Raw genomic sequence first — 16,990 nt, forward strand, 5'->3', positions numbered from 1 at the left:
GGAGCGGAGCAGCGACCGGGACGGCTCGGAAGAGTGGGGTAACTTGCCAAGTGGAGAGAAAAATCGAGCATTCAAATAGGGAGCGCTCACACTCTCACATTCCTTCTCTGACCTAATTCTAGTTCGAGTCCAAACAAGCCTCGCTAAGCCAATTGGAGTTTGTCTGCAGATCTGTGAGTCATTCTCGGAAGGCGGAGCTGATGGTTCATTAAATGACCTGCAAGCCAACTCTGATGGCGGCGTCTGACCCACAAGTTCGTCATCGATGCGCGTCAAAAGAAATCCAGGCGACGCAGCTCATCCCCCTCTTTCACTCTCACCAGCTGCGTCTGATAACTGACCGCTCCGTGCTGCAGCCACACCGTCGCGGGGGCCTCTGTCCGTCGGGGGCGGGCGGGGGGGGGTCTTAGAGTGCTCTGACCGTCCCTCCCTAATGGAGCCCCCAGCTGTGTCAGTTGTTTGTGCTCAACTTTTTGAAACATGGACCTCCTTCTCAAAAGCGAGGCACCCTTTAGACGTGGCTTCTTTCTTATTTGTACATCGCAGAAACCTGAACGGGGCCGTGCGGGCTTTCGCACCGCCTGCACGTGTTCTGCATGGTTACCGCATCGCAGCGTATGAAAGCTCTCCCTTGTTCCACTGTGACGGGTTGGCCATATTTCCCTGCCCAGCTCCCCCACTGGGATGGGTTCCAGCATTCCGCCCCCCCCCCCGCACACAGGGGTTATGGCTGTGCAGCTTGGCAGAGTCCAAACCCAATCCAGCAAGCGCTCCCCACCCATCCACCCTCCGATATGTTTTGTTGTGAGCGCGCGTTCCAAGGGGGCGGTGCCCCAGTTAACCATGTGAATACGGACTCGCGCCTCCGCTAAAAGCAAAGCGCTGTCCTCCCTCTGAAAGACGGGGCAACTGGCAGCCCGTATTGGGGAGGGGGCGCGCAGCCGTCTCGTGCATGTGACCCCGCTCCCCGCAATGCGTTCAGACGATGGAAACAGCGTCCTGCGATGCAGCTGTCGTGTCTCGGTTCACCACGTACTGCCCGCCCACAGCAAACGCTCAGCACTCTGCGTCTGCGTGTTTTCACATCTGGACTGTTCTGGATTCGTGACTGGCTCAACATCTGGTGCGCCGCATCAGCTCCGTGCCAAAAGTCAGTCGCCATGATTGAATAAAGTTTGGCCGTAGAAATCTTTTGTTCGTTGCACCCATTATAAAGATATATCCAACAAATTGACTTACAAGCCACAAAAGACAATTAAATGTTTGTTTGTTTGTTTGTTTGTTTGTTTGGTCAGTTGTTTATTCAGTGGAACAGAGAGAATCACGTGCGCACAGTAAAGCGGGGGCAGATTAGCTGGTATGCTTGAGAGGAATTTCACCGCAGTTCATTCGAGTTAAATGAACGCATCACAGGTATTGTACACTATCTTGAACGACACACAGTATATTGTGCTGCAGACTGCAGACTAGGTGCACCCCGTTTCATTTGGTCTGCAGGGCCAGCAGCGTCGGGGCGCCGCTGTTGTAGCTCATTTTCCTGCAGTGCTCTATCCTGTTAGCCACCATCACCTGCAGACAGCAAAGGAGACGCACACACATCACATCCGTTGAATCATCACAAACCCCACGTGACTGAGGAGCAAAGCAAGGTTGTCCCCCCCCCTCCCTTTTCTCCCCGGTTGCCCCCGGCCAATTACCCCACTCTTCTGAGCAGTCTCGGTTGTTGCTCCAACCCCCTCTGCCGATCCGGGAAGGGCTGCAGACCACCACATGCCTCCTCCGATACAAGTGGAGTCGCCAGCCGCTTCTTTTCACCTGACAGTGAGGAGTTTCGCCAGGGGGGACGTAGCGCGTTACCCCCAGCTCCCCTTCCCCCCTGAACAGGCGCCCCGACCGACCAGAGGAGGCGCTAGGCGCTAGTGCAGCACACCCACATCCGGCTTCCCCACCCGCAGACACGACCAATTGTGTCTGTAGCGGACGCCCGACCAAGCCGGAGGTAACACGGGGATTCGAACCGGCGATCCCCGTGTTGGTAGGCAACGGAATAGACCGCTACGCTACCCGGATGCTCCCCGGAGCAAAGCAAGTATAAAGAGTAACTACCACGGCAGGTTTCATTTGCCCCCCCAGCCCCCCCAGCTTGGACAAAGCGTGCGAAAAGAGGCTGCTGCCTACCTGTGTGAGTCGGGGTTTCTGGGTGCAGTGTAGGTAAGGCTTCGGGGCGACTTCGATCTCACCCGCAAGTGTTTTGTAGCAAACCACGCAGTCCATCAAAGGCTGCAAAACGAGGGCAAAAACAAATAAGGGGGCGTTTTGGGGCGACGGGGGTCAAGTGATCGCAGCGCGGGAAAGCTCCACTCACCCGGTCGTTCCTGAACGGACACGTCTGCAGGCTCGATTCGGCTGTTCCCTTGGCACACCTGGTGGGTTTCAGGTGAAAGTTGTGGTAGATGTATTTCACCCCGAATCCAGACTGCAATTCAACAGGAGGTCGATTTAGCATTAAGAGCAATCATGCGGCCATCGTGCATGATATTGTGTGACGCTGCGCGTGGTCGGTCTGTCTTTATGACGTCACGGCTGCAAACTCGGTTTCTCATATGGGGGGGGGTGACGTCTTGAGTTGATTCAGTTGGAGAACAGCAGGGGGAGCTAGAGGGCAAGCTAGGATGTAAGTGACTGTAAGAGGGGAGAAGGAGTGTGACGTGAGTCGTTGAAGTGAAGAAGCGTACGCTAACCAGACGTGCGTCTTCGAGCGGTCGCTTAGCAACACAACAGGGGGCGGTACAGATTTGAACTTGAAGGCGATGCCGATTTCTGTTTCGTTTTGAACAAAACCCACGCCAGGGAACCAGCGCGTCAGTGGCCACATGAGTAAAGCACTTGTCGCCTGCACCCTTCTCGTTTCATTTAACAGGGGTTTTCTGATGCGGCCCACCCAGAGAGTCAAGCGGCCAGGTTGGACGTCTGCACCACAGTTTTAGCAGCTTTGGGAAAACACGGGATCTTGACAATGTAGTTTAAAGCAAAAACCAGGTCACTAAACAGTCCTGGCGTGTTGAAATGTAACACAAACAAGGCACGAGGTGCCCCCAAGCATGTGAGTGAACCCCCCCCCCCCGCCCAGGTTGGTCTATCTGATCTAGTGGTTTGCAAGACTCTTGAGCTTATTTCTAGCACCTTCACTCTTTCATACTTGCAGCAACATGTCTGATCATTCATCTCATGTTTCAGCGTTGTTTTCCGTCATTCCAACACCTCAAGTTGTCATGATCAAATAAATAACCAGTTTCAAGATGCAACAACAACAAAAAAAAACTTCTGCAGAATAAATAAACCCAGAAGACTTTCTTTACCTCAATGTCTGAGGTACTCAGAGTCCTGAAGAAGAGAAAATGGTGCTGGATGCCGGCGTGAGAGTCGAGCTGCTTCAAAACCAGATCCACTCCCTTCTTGTAGTTGTCGGGGAGCTGCTGGTAGGCCTCCTGGGCCTCGGCAGAGTAAAGCAGCACTCCCATGCTGAGCAGCAACACTTGCAGTGCAGCCATCTTCCTCTTTTTAACTGAGCAGACAGCCAAACCGAAAGCGGACAGAGCGACGAGGGAGACACCCACCTTTCTCCTCTAGGCTAAATATTAACCGTCCGAAACAAAAGCTGTGGCAACAACAACCCCAAAAGACATGCGCTCCTGAACTACATGGATTTCTTTTTCTTAGCCCCCCCCCCCCAACACTAAAACACATTCTTCTAGGGGGATTTCCACTAAACAGAATTTCCCAGAAACGGGATTAAGACTCATTTCCAATAACCACCACTACCAACGGAGATGTGGATCACAGGAAATTCACATCCTGGTGATCAGTATCCATGACATGATAGTGAATCAGCCCCCGGGTGAGTAAAAAGCTCCAGTCATTCACGGGGTATGTTGCTTCTCTTCCCAACCTAATCAGCATCTCATTTTTGACATAAGGAATCCAATCCCAATTAATGAAGAGAGAGAGAGAGAGAGAGAGTGTGTGTGTGTGTGTGTGTGTGTGTGTGTGTGTGTACACCATGTTTTTCTATCCTAATGGGGACATTTGGTCCCCATTAGGATAGAAAAAACAGAAACCACCTACCTTGTGGGGCCATTTTATGGGGCCCCACAAGTAAAAGGGTATATTTTAGGGTTAGGACTTGGTTTTAGGGTTAAGGTTAGGGTAAGGGTTAGGTTAAGGTTAGGGTAAGGGTTAGGGTTAGGCATGTAGTTTGCATGGTTAAGGTTAGGGTTAAGGGCTAGGAAATTAATGTAGTCAATGAGGGGGCCCCACAAGTGTAGATTTGCGAGTACGTGTGTGTGCATGCATGCGTGTGTGTGCGTGCGTGTGCATGCACATTTTGTGTGTATGCATGTGTCTTGTGTGCATGTATGTGTGTGTGTGTAGCATGGTTAAAAATGTCATAACCAAAATATGTTGCATAATTACACAAAGTATCACCACATGATTATTATTATTATTATCATTGCTAACATTATTATTTTATTATATCATCAGGAAACGCTTATAGTAGCCCCTCCCTGTTGTGACCCCATTTCCTGTTAGTAGCCCCAAAGCGTGTGTTCCCCCTGACCTCTGCCTCTTTCCCGCTCTGGACGTGTAGAAAGAGGTATGTGTTCATTTTTGTCTGCCCCTGTGATTTATTTTATCCATTCCTAACGTGTCTTGTGTCTAATGTGGGTCCCAATTCTTGCGTAGGCTACAGTAGGAGCTGATCTGACGTTTCCTGAAACCTGTCCTGTTTTGTTTATATGCGGCAGAATACAGATCCCATGCATGAGAGAAGTGGTCCTGCCTTTCCTACACAACGCAAATGAAAAAGTACACCGGTCACACCTGGAGCCGTATGACCCGCCCGATCCGTCGCCGATGAGAGAGCATCGCCGCCTGCTGCAGCCGCCGTCCTCTCTCAGCCCGCCCCGCTCCATTCACGGTTTCAGGGTTAGCCTGCTATGCTAATAGCGCTACAGACGCTAGCTAGCTAGCTAGCTAAGCTCCGTGTTGAATGGTGGCGACTGTGTGCGGGGGAGGGGAGATCGTATTGGGAGGCATTTTTTTCTGTCGAGTTTTTTTCCCCGCAAATTGTGCTGGCTAGAGCTGTGTGTGTTTATTTATGGGTAAAAGAGAATTCGTTTTGTTTTAGGTGAACTATTTCCTGTGATCTTGTTAAGGAATTTGAAGCCATAGGCTAGATGTTTTGATGCTGTGAATTCGTTTGCTTTTGTTTCATTTTGTTTGTTTATGCACTGTTATAGCCTAATTGAGACATGTCTAGCAGAGATAATGTAGCGAATTCGGGAGGCAACCACAGGAACTGCCGCGGCCGGGACGCGAACCCGTATCGCCCGCACCGCGGGAGACATCGCTAACCGCTCGACTAAAGGGTCAGACCCGTGAGCCAGTGGCTAGCGTGTCTTCTTATCCACGCACGTTACACTACCCCCCTCCTTCGGGAAGCGCGTCCCCGCGCTTAAGCATATCAGCTCCTTCACGCCTCAGGGCGCATACGCTTCTGATGGCCTTACGGTCGCTCCGTCTCACTTCTGACACCAATGTAGCGAATTCGGGGAACAACGCAACCGCAGGTACTGCCGCGGCCGGGACGCGAACCCGTATCGCCCGCACCGCAGGAGACATCGCTAACCGCTAGACTAAAGGGTCAGACCCGCGAGCCAGCGGCCAGCGTGTCTTCTTATCCATGCACGTTACAATATTTCCAATACACCTGTTAGCCCTTCCTCTGATGGGCATGATGTTACTAATGGTGTGGGAAGGGGACAGTCCACTAGTGTGGGTAGAGGGCAGTTAGTATTGCCAGTTGGGTATGGGAGAGCTAGGTTTAGGTCTGTGTGTCCTGTTTTGGGCGTCCTTGATCAGGGGAATGATGAGTCACTGTTTAGTGTGTCAGGTCCCCCTGCCAGTTCCACATCTATAGGATCGGGGACCGGAATGGTCTTGTGAGGGTTGTCCACAGGAACCTCCTCCTATCAGTCAACTTCCTCCCTCTCGACAACACACTGGTTATGGAGGGTGAGCTTGTCCAGGGTGTTGACACAGTGTCCCATGACCCCTCTACGCTGCACATGCCTGATCCGGAAGCGGCAGTGTCAGAGCCTGACAGTGAGGCCGAGCATTCAGGAGTGGATTCATCCTCGTGGCAGAACCCGGGTGAACATGATCGCACTGCTTCCTGGGTCTGTGATCAGTCCAGCCATGCAGAGATGGAGAGTGTCAGTGACTTACCTGTTGAGTGCGCCCCCTCCCCTGCAGTAGATGTCCTCCCCACCGATGATGCTGCTCATCTCACACTGTCCCCCGTCCCCTTGCCCCATGCCCCTCCCCTCACTGACATCCTACCTCAGAGTCCTGAGAATAGTGTACGTACGCTCTAGGTATGGCAGGGTAGTGAGGCCAGTTCATAGGTTGATTGAAACCATGGTTCAGTTCAGTCCACGCTTTACTGTTGCTCCACAGTCTGCCTCCTTTTTGTTTTAGGCCTAATGTGTTTGTATGGATAGTGTAATGTAGGCCTACATTGCTGTTTGGTTCGTGTAATGTTCACTGTGGAATTTGCCATTTCTTTTTTTTATTTGGTTATTTCGTTTTGTGAGTTGTCGCCCCTTTGTGCCCATATTGGTGAGGTGTAAAAGGCACCTTGTTTTGTCTGTGGAGTGGTTTTAGATATGGTTTGGCGCTTTGCCAGTCTGTGGTCATCCTAACCTTAATAGGTGGCGGGTATTGCTGACTTTATTGTGGGTGTTGTGTTGTTGGGTGATTGCAATTTGTGATATGTTCCAATTTTTGTGTAATTCTAGGGGGGTGAATGTAGCATGGTTAAAAATGTCATAACCAAAATATGTTGTATAATTACACAAAGTATCACCACATGATTATTATTATTATTATTATTTTCATTGCTAACATTTTATTTTATTATATCATTAGAAAAAGCTTATAGTAGCCCCTCCCTGTTGTGACCCCATTTCCTGGTAGTAGCCCCAAAGCGTGTGTTCCCCCTGACCTCTGCCTCTGTCCCACTCTGGACATGTAGAAAGAGGTATGTGTTCATTTTTGTCTGCCCCTGTGATTTATTTTATCCATTCCTAATGTGTCTTATGTGGGTAATTCTTGCGTATGCTACAGCAGGAGCTGATCTGAAGTCTCCTGAAACCTGTCCTGTTTTGTTTATATGCGACAGGTAAGTTTTATTTCTTTTTGTGTAAAATTGTGTTGCTAGCTACGCCTCTTTCCCGCTCTGGACATGTAGAAAGAGGCTACAGTAGGAGCTGATCTGAAGTTTCCTGGATCCTGCCCTGTTTTGTTTATATGAGACGGCGACAGAATACAGATCCCATGCATGAGAGTTGTTGTCCTGTCTTTCCTACACAACGCAACTGAAAGAGTACACCGGTCACATGTGCATGTATGTGTGTGCATGCATGTGTTTTGTGCGCATGCATTTATGTGTGTGCGTGCATGTGTTTTGTGTGCACACGAGTGCGTGCATGTGTTTTGTGTGCATGCATGTGTGTGTGCGCATGAGTTTGTGTTTTGCTGTGAAGCAAACGCTTCGGGTCAAATCAGGTTACAGTAACTGGCAAAAACAGCCAATAACTCATGATCTGCATGTGCTGCGCTGAAGAGCAGTGGCGGGTGTAGAAACAATTTATGGGGAAAAAAAATGGAAACACGTTAGATTCAATACAATGTCAAACTTTATTAAAGTTAAGTGCACCTCTTCATTTTCATTATTTTTGATAAAATTAATTGGCATACAACTAACGCAGCTTCACACACAAACGTTAGAATTAAAAAACACACTGACCGAACGGGAGTAAACACAAAGTGGAGTGCAGACACTGGATGCGAAGTAAAATACCGCGGGTTTGGCTTGAAACCATAAGCCTTCAGAAAGACACTGAGCCGAGATGTCACAATACATTCTGAACGGCGGTGACCCAGATTTGCTGTTGTTTGCTTCAACCCATTCAAAAGGTCCCGCTGAACCTTGACCCCTGCCCAGCCCCACACACACACACACTCAACGCTCAGTCTGTTCCTGTTGCTGCTAGAAGTGTGAGGGCCCCGCTGCTGTGCCCCATTTCATTACAGTGGTTCAATCTCACAGCCTTCATATCCTGTCAACGAGAAACAAGGGAAATAAATATATTCCACTGATACTCACATTTCTTTTATTCATTACATCCTGGACAAACCGCAATCCCCAATCAACCAAACTAACCTCTGTTAAGGCCAGTCTGTGCACACAGTGGATGTACGGCTTAGGCTCCGGCTCGATTTCTTCGGCGTAGGTTTTGTAGCAGACGGCGCAGTCTATTAAGGGCTGCATGAGTGCACACAAACAAACAGCATGAGCGAGTTAGAACAAGCCTCCACTTCCCCACTTCACACCTGTCGCTGTGCGAGCTCAGCAATGCTTTCTCTCTCTCTCTCTCTCTCTCAGCACTTACTCTGTCGTTTCTGAACTGGCACTGGTTGGAGTCCACGGTTCCTTTCGGGCACTTGGTGGCTTTCAAGTAAAAGTTGTGGTAGATGTAACTCACGTCGAAGCCGGGCTGAGGAGAGAGGAGGAGGAGGCGGAGGGAGGTTCAGCACAGAGTTCACTCACGGCCACTTTCTAGAGCCCCCTCTGACATGTTCACCACATGCTTTGGTAATATGAACTTTTCCTGAGCATTAAAGCGTAAAGCCGGCGTCAGTGGTTTCAGCCCATTGTTTTGAACCAGCGCCTCCATCAAACGTCCTTGTCGAGGCGAGCGTCACCCCGACAACAACTCTCCCGACACAAGACACCGAAAGCAGACAAACAAAACGTCATGTACAATACCTTGATGTCTGACTGCACCAGACTCCTGAAGAAGAGGAAATGGTGCTGGATCCCAACATGGGAGTTGAGCTTCTCCAGAGCCAAGTCCACTCCCTTCTTGTAGCCGTCGGGGAGTCGGCTGTAAGCCTCCTGTGCATCTGCAGAAAACGGCAGTGCTCCGGCACCGAGCAGCAGCAGCAGCAGTAGAGCAGCCATCTTCCCTCCCTGCCTGAATGGGACTGAAGTGGACCACCCACTCCGACACCACTGGTGCAAAGAAACAAACCCTTCTGTGCTCAGAGGCAGTGGAGCGGTTGTTGTCTGCCACCTCCAGTCACATACGTGTCTCTGCTGGCCTCGGACCCACTCCCGCCACAGACTTTCTTTTTCAGATAGAGACAGATTAGATGAATAGATAGATGGATTAGAATAGGTTAGTATGTCAGATCAAATTAATACATTGATAGATTAAAATAATAGGTTAGATTAATAAATTGAGATTAGATGAACAGATTAATAAATTGAGATTAGATGAACAGATTAAATTAACAGATTAGATGAACAGATACAATTTAGATTGATAAAATTAGAGGAAGACAAAAGCTAGATTAGTGGATTAATAATTAAAATTAGATGAATAAAATGTGATCTTACCCATGATTTATCATGTCCAGATGGCAAGTATTCACAATAACACACCATTTACGAGGTGTCCAAACAGAAAACATGACGAAACCATTGCCGGGATAAATAGAAAATTAACTTTATTTGTCATCAATATTTGAACCATTTATATACAAGGGAACACCAGCAATGAATCAATAGACCTTATATTGCTTTTCGAGACTGAACAATACACCGTGTCAGCATTTGATATGAGTCAAACAGATCACATAGCTTTATTCCACACTCAAAGGCACATTAAACAAATATAAAACTGACTTTGCACGCCACCTCTTCATAAATATGCTGCATCGCTGTGCATGGCCACGATGCAGCCATCCGCTGTAAAAATGCTTCTTCGTATGTTGGAATTAAAAAAAAAAAAAAAAAAACAGAAATAAAGAAAAATCCTTCATGATGTGTTCTGAAAGACGAGCGATAATGAAGTGTAACATGACAGGCAAACGCTGTAGGGTGGAAAGTCAGATTTATGTGCGTCTCAAAAAAAAAAAAAAAAGTGCAAGCTATTTTTAAAGCATGTCGTCCTTCAAAACTACAGAGGTGTGTAATCTAACCATTCCCTGGTCCCGCGGGGTTACAGCATAACAAAACAACCTCTGGGATTGGGCTGTGCGTGTGATACGGTACATACCAGCGGTGGCACTTGATTATCTGCAACTTGGTGACACCGAAAAAGGCACAAAAACACAACACGGGAACAACGACGCTGAGCTGGGACGGGTCCGTTTAGACCCAGGTGAGAAGTGATCTCGGGGACACATCCACTGGAGAATAACGGAGGACCACAGAGCAGAATTTGACCAAATTAGCTAAAACCGACACATTCGTTACTCTTACGTCAGACATGATTCGATTTGTGAAAATAAATCACTTTTTAAAAGCGCCCAGCCTCACCGCCGCACGAGTACCGAGACTGTTTACGCAGAGTGTGGACGTTTGGTCGACAACAGTTACTAATAAATGTTGACTTTTCCCCCCTAACGATTAATCTGTACGTCGTCAATGAAACGGACAAGTTGCAAAAATGAACTTGTGCTACGTGGTGGAATGTCGCAAGTTAAAACCAGAGTTAAAAGCTCCTGCCGAACTGCCTTTTGCACACTTCAGAAAGGCCGGGTGTGGTTGGGACCTTGCGGGGCTGAGATGACCGAACTGATTGATTGTTCTGACAACAAAACTATTTACATGAGACATTGTGGCACTTGGACGAAAGAAAAAAAAAATGCTCTCATCAGCTTACACTTCAGACCTACACTTGGTGAGAACGGCACAAAACACACATTACGCTGCGCGGGGCGGGGAGGCGATTCAGCAAGAGGAGGAGGAGGAGGAGCCAAACAGCAAGGTTAATTAACCCAATGAGATGATTTACATACTACGCCACTACGTTAAAGTGTCTACTCATCAGTAAGATATGATGGCGCTACATACAGCTCTGCAGGAAGAAAGCGATACTGTGTTGCTTTTCCCATGATTGTGTTTGCTATGACTGCACAATTTCTCAACATTGCCCTCTACTGGTGAAATCAATGTTGATTTAATTTCATTATGATTAATAACAACGTTGTTAGAGAATACACCAGCCGGCTACGTCATGTCGAGCCTTTTTGCCTTAATGTGATAAAGCCGTGCACACAACTACCGTCTAGTCTACACTGCTCAGGCTGGACACGCACAAGTATCAGTAAAGGCAGTGGCGTTAGCTCCAACATCAGCCAGAGATAACATGATTTGAGAGGCAAACTGAGGCAACACTGATTTTTACAGCCGAGTATTTGATAGGCCCAAGTCGATGCCAAAGAAACGTTCAAAACAAAATTACATTAGAAAAAGAAAAAAAAAGTTCTGGGTATACATTTTAATTCCTTCATAAGGCGCTTAAGGGGTTTTAAAATCAGCAAAAACACGAAGAGGCGACAAACTTGAACAACAACACGTCTGTGAGTTAAATAAGGAATGTATCCCACATATCCTCCACATATTCAATGTGAATCAGAGTGATGTTTCAGGGCTGAAAATGAACCACCGTCTACGAAGCCATCTACTGTAAATGCGTTTAACTTAGAGCCTGAAAAAAAACATCGGTAGATTTGGATTCTCTCTCTTCCCCTGAAATGTTTAAAAAGAAATGTATAATGTGTACTCGGGCTAACTGTTAGACCACTTGATCTCTACATCTGATTATCTGTTCTCATGCCACCAAGTGCTCTCAAACGGGTAGGAAGCCCCCCCCCCTTGCAGAACACAGTGACACCGTGTCGGTTCCAGCAACTCCCAGTCCAAAAGACAAAACCAAAAAAACAAAAACAAGAGTCCTTTTTTTTTTTTCGTGTGAAGGAAAGGTAGGCTGAGGCCATGAAATCTTCTGGGATGTGACCTAAAACAGTGACAGAGCTTGACCAAGCTACAGAAGAAACTGTTGACCACCTAACAAGTCAGCCAGTGTACGTTTACCGCTCAGCAACTGCGTTGAATGAAGTGGGCACAGGTGATGTAGCCTAACGTTTCCTCTTAGTGTTTCTCTGGCTTGTGAGGCTCTTGTCATCGAGCCCTTCCATTTCATTGGTCAGTAAAGTGATTGACAGGTTTTTGGTGTCCATTGAGGAAGCGGTGTCATGCATGAGGGCAAGCCGTAGGTCACACGGGCATGTGCATCTCCGCGTATTCATCCTGACACTCTCTCTCATCGAACTTTGGCTCTGCATCGTCTGCATCCAGCTAAGATGGAGACACAGAAAAACAAGACGATACTCCTTTATAACACAGATTGTAGATGGGGTTGGTCATACCAGTGTAAGTAAAGATTACAAAAGCCAAAATTTGGAAATTTCAAATAATATTGTGAAAATGTCTTTTGACTCATGACACTTTAAGCGTCTTTATTGAGGACGCAATGGCATCTGAACCTAGCTGAGTGCGCCTCTGTGTGGCCGACTTACACATAGCATCTCTCTGACGGTGAAGATGCGCGGGAGCAGGAACATCTTGACGGGGACGGTGAGGATGAGGACAAACGGAAAGGCCAGCGACGCCTGGGTCAGCATAACAGCCCACAGCACTGCCAAGCACACCAGCTGGATGCAGGTGAACAGGTGCATCCTAAGCGTGCGTACCTGTGCACACAAAGAACAGACTTCCTGTGAGCCGAGCTCACACAGTTTCACAAGTAATTATTTTCTTGGGATTTAATTGATAACATTTGCGAAAGATTTCACCTGGCTACATTATCATCATTTTGAGAAAAAAAAATCTTTATTGTGATATATTTTTTCCAACTTATTTGTCTTTCCAATGACTACAAAGTTCACGGTAACATTTCCAGGCTAATTTAGGATGCAGCAACCCCAATTAACCCCGTTTCTCCTCCCAATACTCTACTACCGTTAATGTTTGTGATGATTCTCTTAAATCTCTTATTTGTGTTTTCAGGTAAATTCCTGCTGAGTCTCGTCTTTCTGCCGGCGTCTCTTACCTTGCGTACGTAGGTGTGGTCGGGGTGGTACTTGGGAGGCATGAGCAGCAGCATCATACGCTCCGTGAGCTGGATGCCATTGAGGGACATCACACCCATGTAGAGGAAGATGCCAAACAGCACCGCCAGGGGGATCTGACGGAGTAGGTCTCCTATAACAATGGACATCCCTGGGGGAAGGATGGTGAGGAGCAGGTAGGTAGGGGAGTGGTGAGGGTTAATATGGACAGGAGAGAGTGATGGTGAGAGAGGGAATACTCATGTACAAAAAACACGAACATGATTGAGATTTGGAGGTACGACCAATTACACAATCAGAGTCATCACAACCAAATTTGGCAAGTATAAAGAGCAACACAACCCGCTCACTTCAAATTCCAAGATGTTTGAAATGTAATATCTAAATGGGCGTGCACAACCGCAGTCCGAAAGGACAGCAAGACGACAAGGACACTCTCATCAAAGACAGAACGCCAAGCTGTGCACCATCTAATCACCAGTTCACGTTGACATTTTGCAGCCGATGGCTATAACCCCCTTTCTCATGTCCGACACTCACCGACCAAGACTGCCACCAGCAGCCCTGTGACCCTCTGCTCTTTCACTTCCTGGATACGTGGCTTGTCTCCGGGTGCAACAGCCTTGCTCATGACGGTGAGGGCGTTGGCATGGGTTACGGAGCGAACGGTTGCTGCGGCCATCCACGGCAGGCCGAAGAGAGCGGAGCTGCCGCCCAGCACGACAATCAGCAGCAGGTCCAGGTGGAAACCAGATCCCTTCACCAGCATCCGCTCCTTCTTACTCACTATCAGACTGGAGAAAGGTAGGAAGGAAAACAGGGGCTATTTTTCTATCTTTTTGGTTTGTTTACTGCTAGGTATGAGAAATTTAACCTGATACAACACGAAAACAAAAACAACTTTCTGAAGCAGATAAGCTCTCTCGAGTAATAAGAGTGCTGCAAAAATATCTTTGGGAGAATATTGGCATACCCATCCAGGATATCGAAGTGAGCAAGTGAAGATAGGTACTAGGTAAAGATAGGCATCTTTTTGTGCAAGGTACAAAGAACGAAGCAACATTATACATAGGAAAAAATCTGCACAGAGCAAGTTTTTCTTTTATTCTTAGCTAATAAGGAATACCAATGGAGGCTGGATGTAGTCAACTCAAAGAGGGAAAAAAAAACTGCAGAGCAAATTGAAAGAATAACTAGCTCTTCCCCTTCAAAAATTGATGGCGTGTCCTTTCTCAGCAGCCATAGTGGGAACATTTAAATGTACACAATACATTGATTTGACCTTACTCCAACTATTCTTACCTGGCCAAAGTCTGGACAGCGACTATTAATGAGTATTGACTCACTGCAACTCTTTTACCGGTACAAGCCAAGTTTAAGGCACCAAGTGACTCGCTCCTCAGCTTCCATATTAGACTATACTAGCGTGGCAAAGGCAGTCGACGAGAAATATGGTGTGGCTGAGGTGCTAACTCACGTGGTGATCTGGGTCTCCATAAAGATGAGGATGAAGACCAGAAGGGCAGGGAGCAAGCAGCCAAACATCATCCAGATGGGGAACTGACCATCTGAACCAAAGGGACTGATGACCCAACCACGCTTGTCTGGACTTGTCACAGAGAAACCGCTGGGAACACTTAGTTTCTGGATAGAGGGTAAGGAGAGCGAGGGTTTTCATGGAATGGCTCTGAGAATAAAACTCAAAACATTCAACGTTCAAGCAATTTGTTCGATAATGGGCCTGATGTTCACCTGTGTGTACGTATCATCTATGCTGTAGTCTATCAAAACCATGATGAGGATGGCGATGGGTACCCCAAAATCTCCAATCATCCTGCGAAACTGAACACCACAGCAGGGGACAATTTGAATACAAATGACCGGGCTGCTTTGCAAATGAAATCATGACTACCGTTGAATACCAGTTCAATATCAGGCACACAGATTTAACGGTGACCCAGACTCCCATGCCGACTGTGTGAAATCGGAGTTTAAAATAGAACTTAAAACCTTAAAAAAAACACCAACAAAAACAACACTTTAACTTTAAAACTAAAGTGTGATCACTATTTTAAACACGTGGACACAAACGGTATCTGAAACACTAACCAGTCCTGGATTTAATATATAGGCTACTTGTTCAGAAGAACTGAAACACCTGGAAAAATCTCCACTCTCGAGAGGTCAGGATAACAAAGGTAATGCTACACCAATTTTCAAAAACCACACACAGTCCCCCGTATGAACAATGTTTCGGGGCACAGTAACAAGAGTACAGACGTTACAGAGGTAGTGAAGTAAATATAGTGTCTGACCCTCCCTGGGAAGAAAGCGCTGTTCCTGAACTTGCGCAAGTAGAAGGCGATGAAGAAGGTTCCCGCCATCATCACAAGGGAAAGCAACGCAGTGTTAGGCTCCCCTCTGACCGTCACAGTCACAGGCTTGCTGCTGTTGGTTAGCATAAGTGTGATATTTTCTCCGACGGCGTCTCCATCTGTGCTGTTGTTGAGGGAACAGCGTTTCAATGGGTGCTCCTTGAAAATCTGCCAGACAACACGGAGGGCTGACATTAATGCACAGTTTATTGCCACACACACACACACACACACAGATTACTTTAACACCTCTTCATGGGGATTAGCATTCAACACACTTTAAGGGGCCACTTTCTGGGAATGGAGAATAGCTTGGAATCAAATCCCTTTCAAGTCTGTGCCACTAAGCTCTAAAAATAGCAGCCGTCCTAAATCATAAGCTCAGATAATAGTTCAACTCTCAATCCATTCAACTTTCAGAGCTACTCGATCATGTAACAATTTGGAAGTGCACTTGATAGAAAAAAATTCTCATGTCAAACCCCATGTTTGAATGACATCCAAAAACTAGTCAGCTAGATTCAGTGTCACACCAACTTAACCCCCCCCCCCCCCCCGGCACAGCAACAAAAAGTTCTTGTTATCAGCGTGGTCAAGTCCTCTGCGTACCCTGGCCAGCTTAACGAAGGTCTCACAGATGAAGATGAGCGAGATGAGGAAGGAGAAGATCTCCTGGGTGAAACGGGACACAAACCGGACCAGGAAGCTGCCCTCGAAGGCCACGGTGACGACCACGATGAAGATGAGCCAGAACCCGATCCATACCCGGCCCGTCAGGTACTCCAACTCGTTCCCTTTGCAAAACTGTGAATATATAGACACATTACATTCAATGGCCATTATTTTCACCGCATAGGGATATTTCTATGGCAAGAACACGACAAATCACATAGCCAGCACACATGCTATATACACAGTAAAACATATATCAAAAAACAGTATCCCCAAAATAGTCATAGTCATGAATGTCATTTTGGCTGACTTTTAAATCTGAGCTACTAAGAATAAATGAAAAAGTGGAACAACTAACAGCCACCAGAATACATAACTGTGAGTAGCACAAAGGTAGGAGCCATCATATCGGCATTTTAATATTTATGTTACCCGAAAATGATCAGGTGAGAGAGCAGTGCCAGGGAAATAAAAAAGATAACCTGAGGAGTTTCATTCTAAACATTATAAATCCATTTTGAGGGATTTTGATGAAACATTTTTTTATAAAGTGCTCAGCAGAGGTACTAAATGGAATGATAAATGGACTGCATTTATAATAGTGCTTTTCTAGTCCACCAACCACTCAAACTGCTTTACAGTGTATGCCTCACATTCACCCATTCACACACGGATGATGGAGGCTGCCATGCAAGGCGCCAACCTGCTCATCGGGAACAGTTAGGGGTTCAGTGTCTTGCTCAAGACACTTCGCCATGCTCTCTGGAGGAGCCGGGGATCGAGCCAGCGACCTTCCGATAACCGGACGACCCGCTCTACCTCCTGAGCTATGCCACATTAGATAAGAGATTTATCACATCTATCAAAGCATGGGCTGCTGTTATGATTCTGCAAAT

General features: G+C 47.2%; 1 protein-coding gene across 1 annotated transcript in view; it reads right to left on the reverse strand.

Annotated features, from left to right (window-relative positions):
• Window positions 1–9,592: 9,592 nt before the first annotated feature.
• Window positions 9,593–16,990, reverse strand: part of slc4a2b (solute carrier family 4 member 2b) — a 47,496-nt gene continuing 40,098 nt past the window's right edge. Inside the window, exons 17-24 of the mRNA XM_056299645.1 lie at window positions 16,032–16,226; window positions 15,363–15,590; window positions 14,800–14,889; window positions 14,525–14,691; window positions 13,588–13,841; window positions 13,029–13,198; window positions 12,496–12,669; window positions 9,593–12,274 (exon numbers count right to left, since the gene is read on the reverse strand). Coding sequence (XP_056155620.1) covers window positions 12,194–12,274; window positions 12,496–12,669; window positions 13,029–13,198; window positions 13,588–13,841; window positions 14,525–14,691; window positions 14,800–14,889; window positions 15,363–15,590; window positions 16,032–16,226 — 1,359 coding nt within the window. The 3' untranslated portion in view covers window positions 9,593–12,193. The remainder of the gene's footprint in view (window positions 12,275–12,495; window positions 12,670–13,028; window positions 13,199–13,587; window positions 13,842–14,524; window positions 14,692–14,799; window positions 14,890–15,362; window positions 15,591–16,031; window positions 16,227–16,990) is intronic.

Source organism: Lampris incognitus, chromosome 19 (genome assembly GCF_029633865.1).
Source record: "Lampris incognitus isolate fLamInc1 chromosome 19, fLamInc1.hap2, whole genome shotgun sequence".
In the NCBI taxonomy this organism is placed as follows: Eukaryota; Metazoa; Chordata; class Actinopteri; order Lampriformes; family Lampridae; genus Lampris; species Lampris incognitus.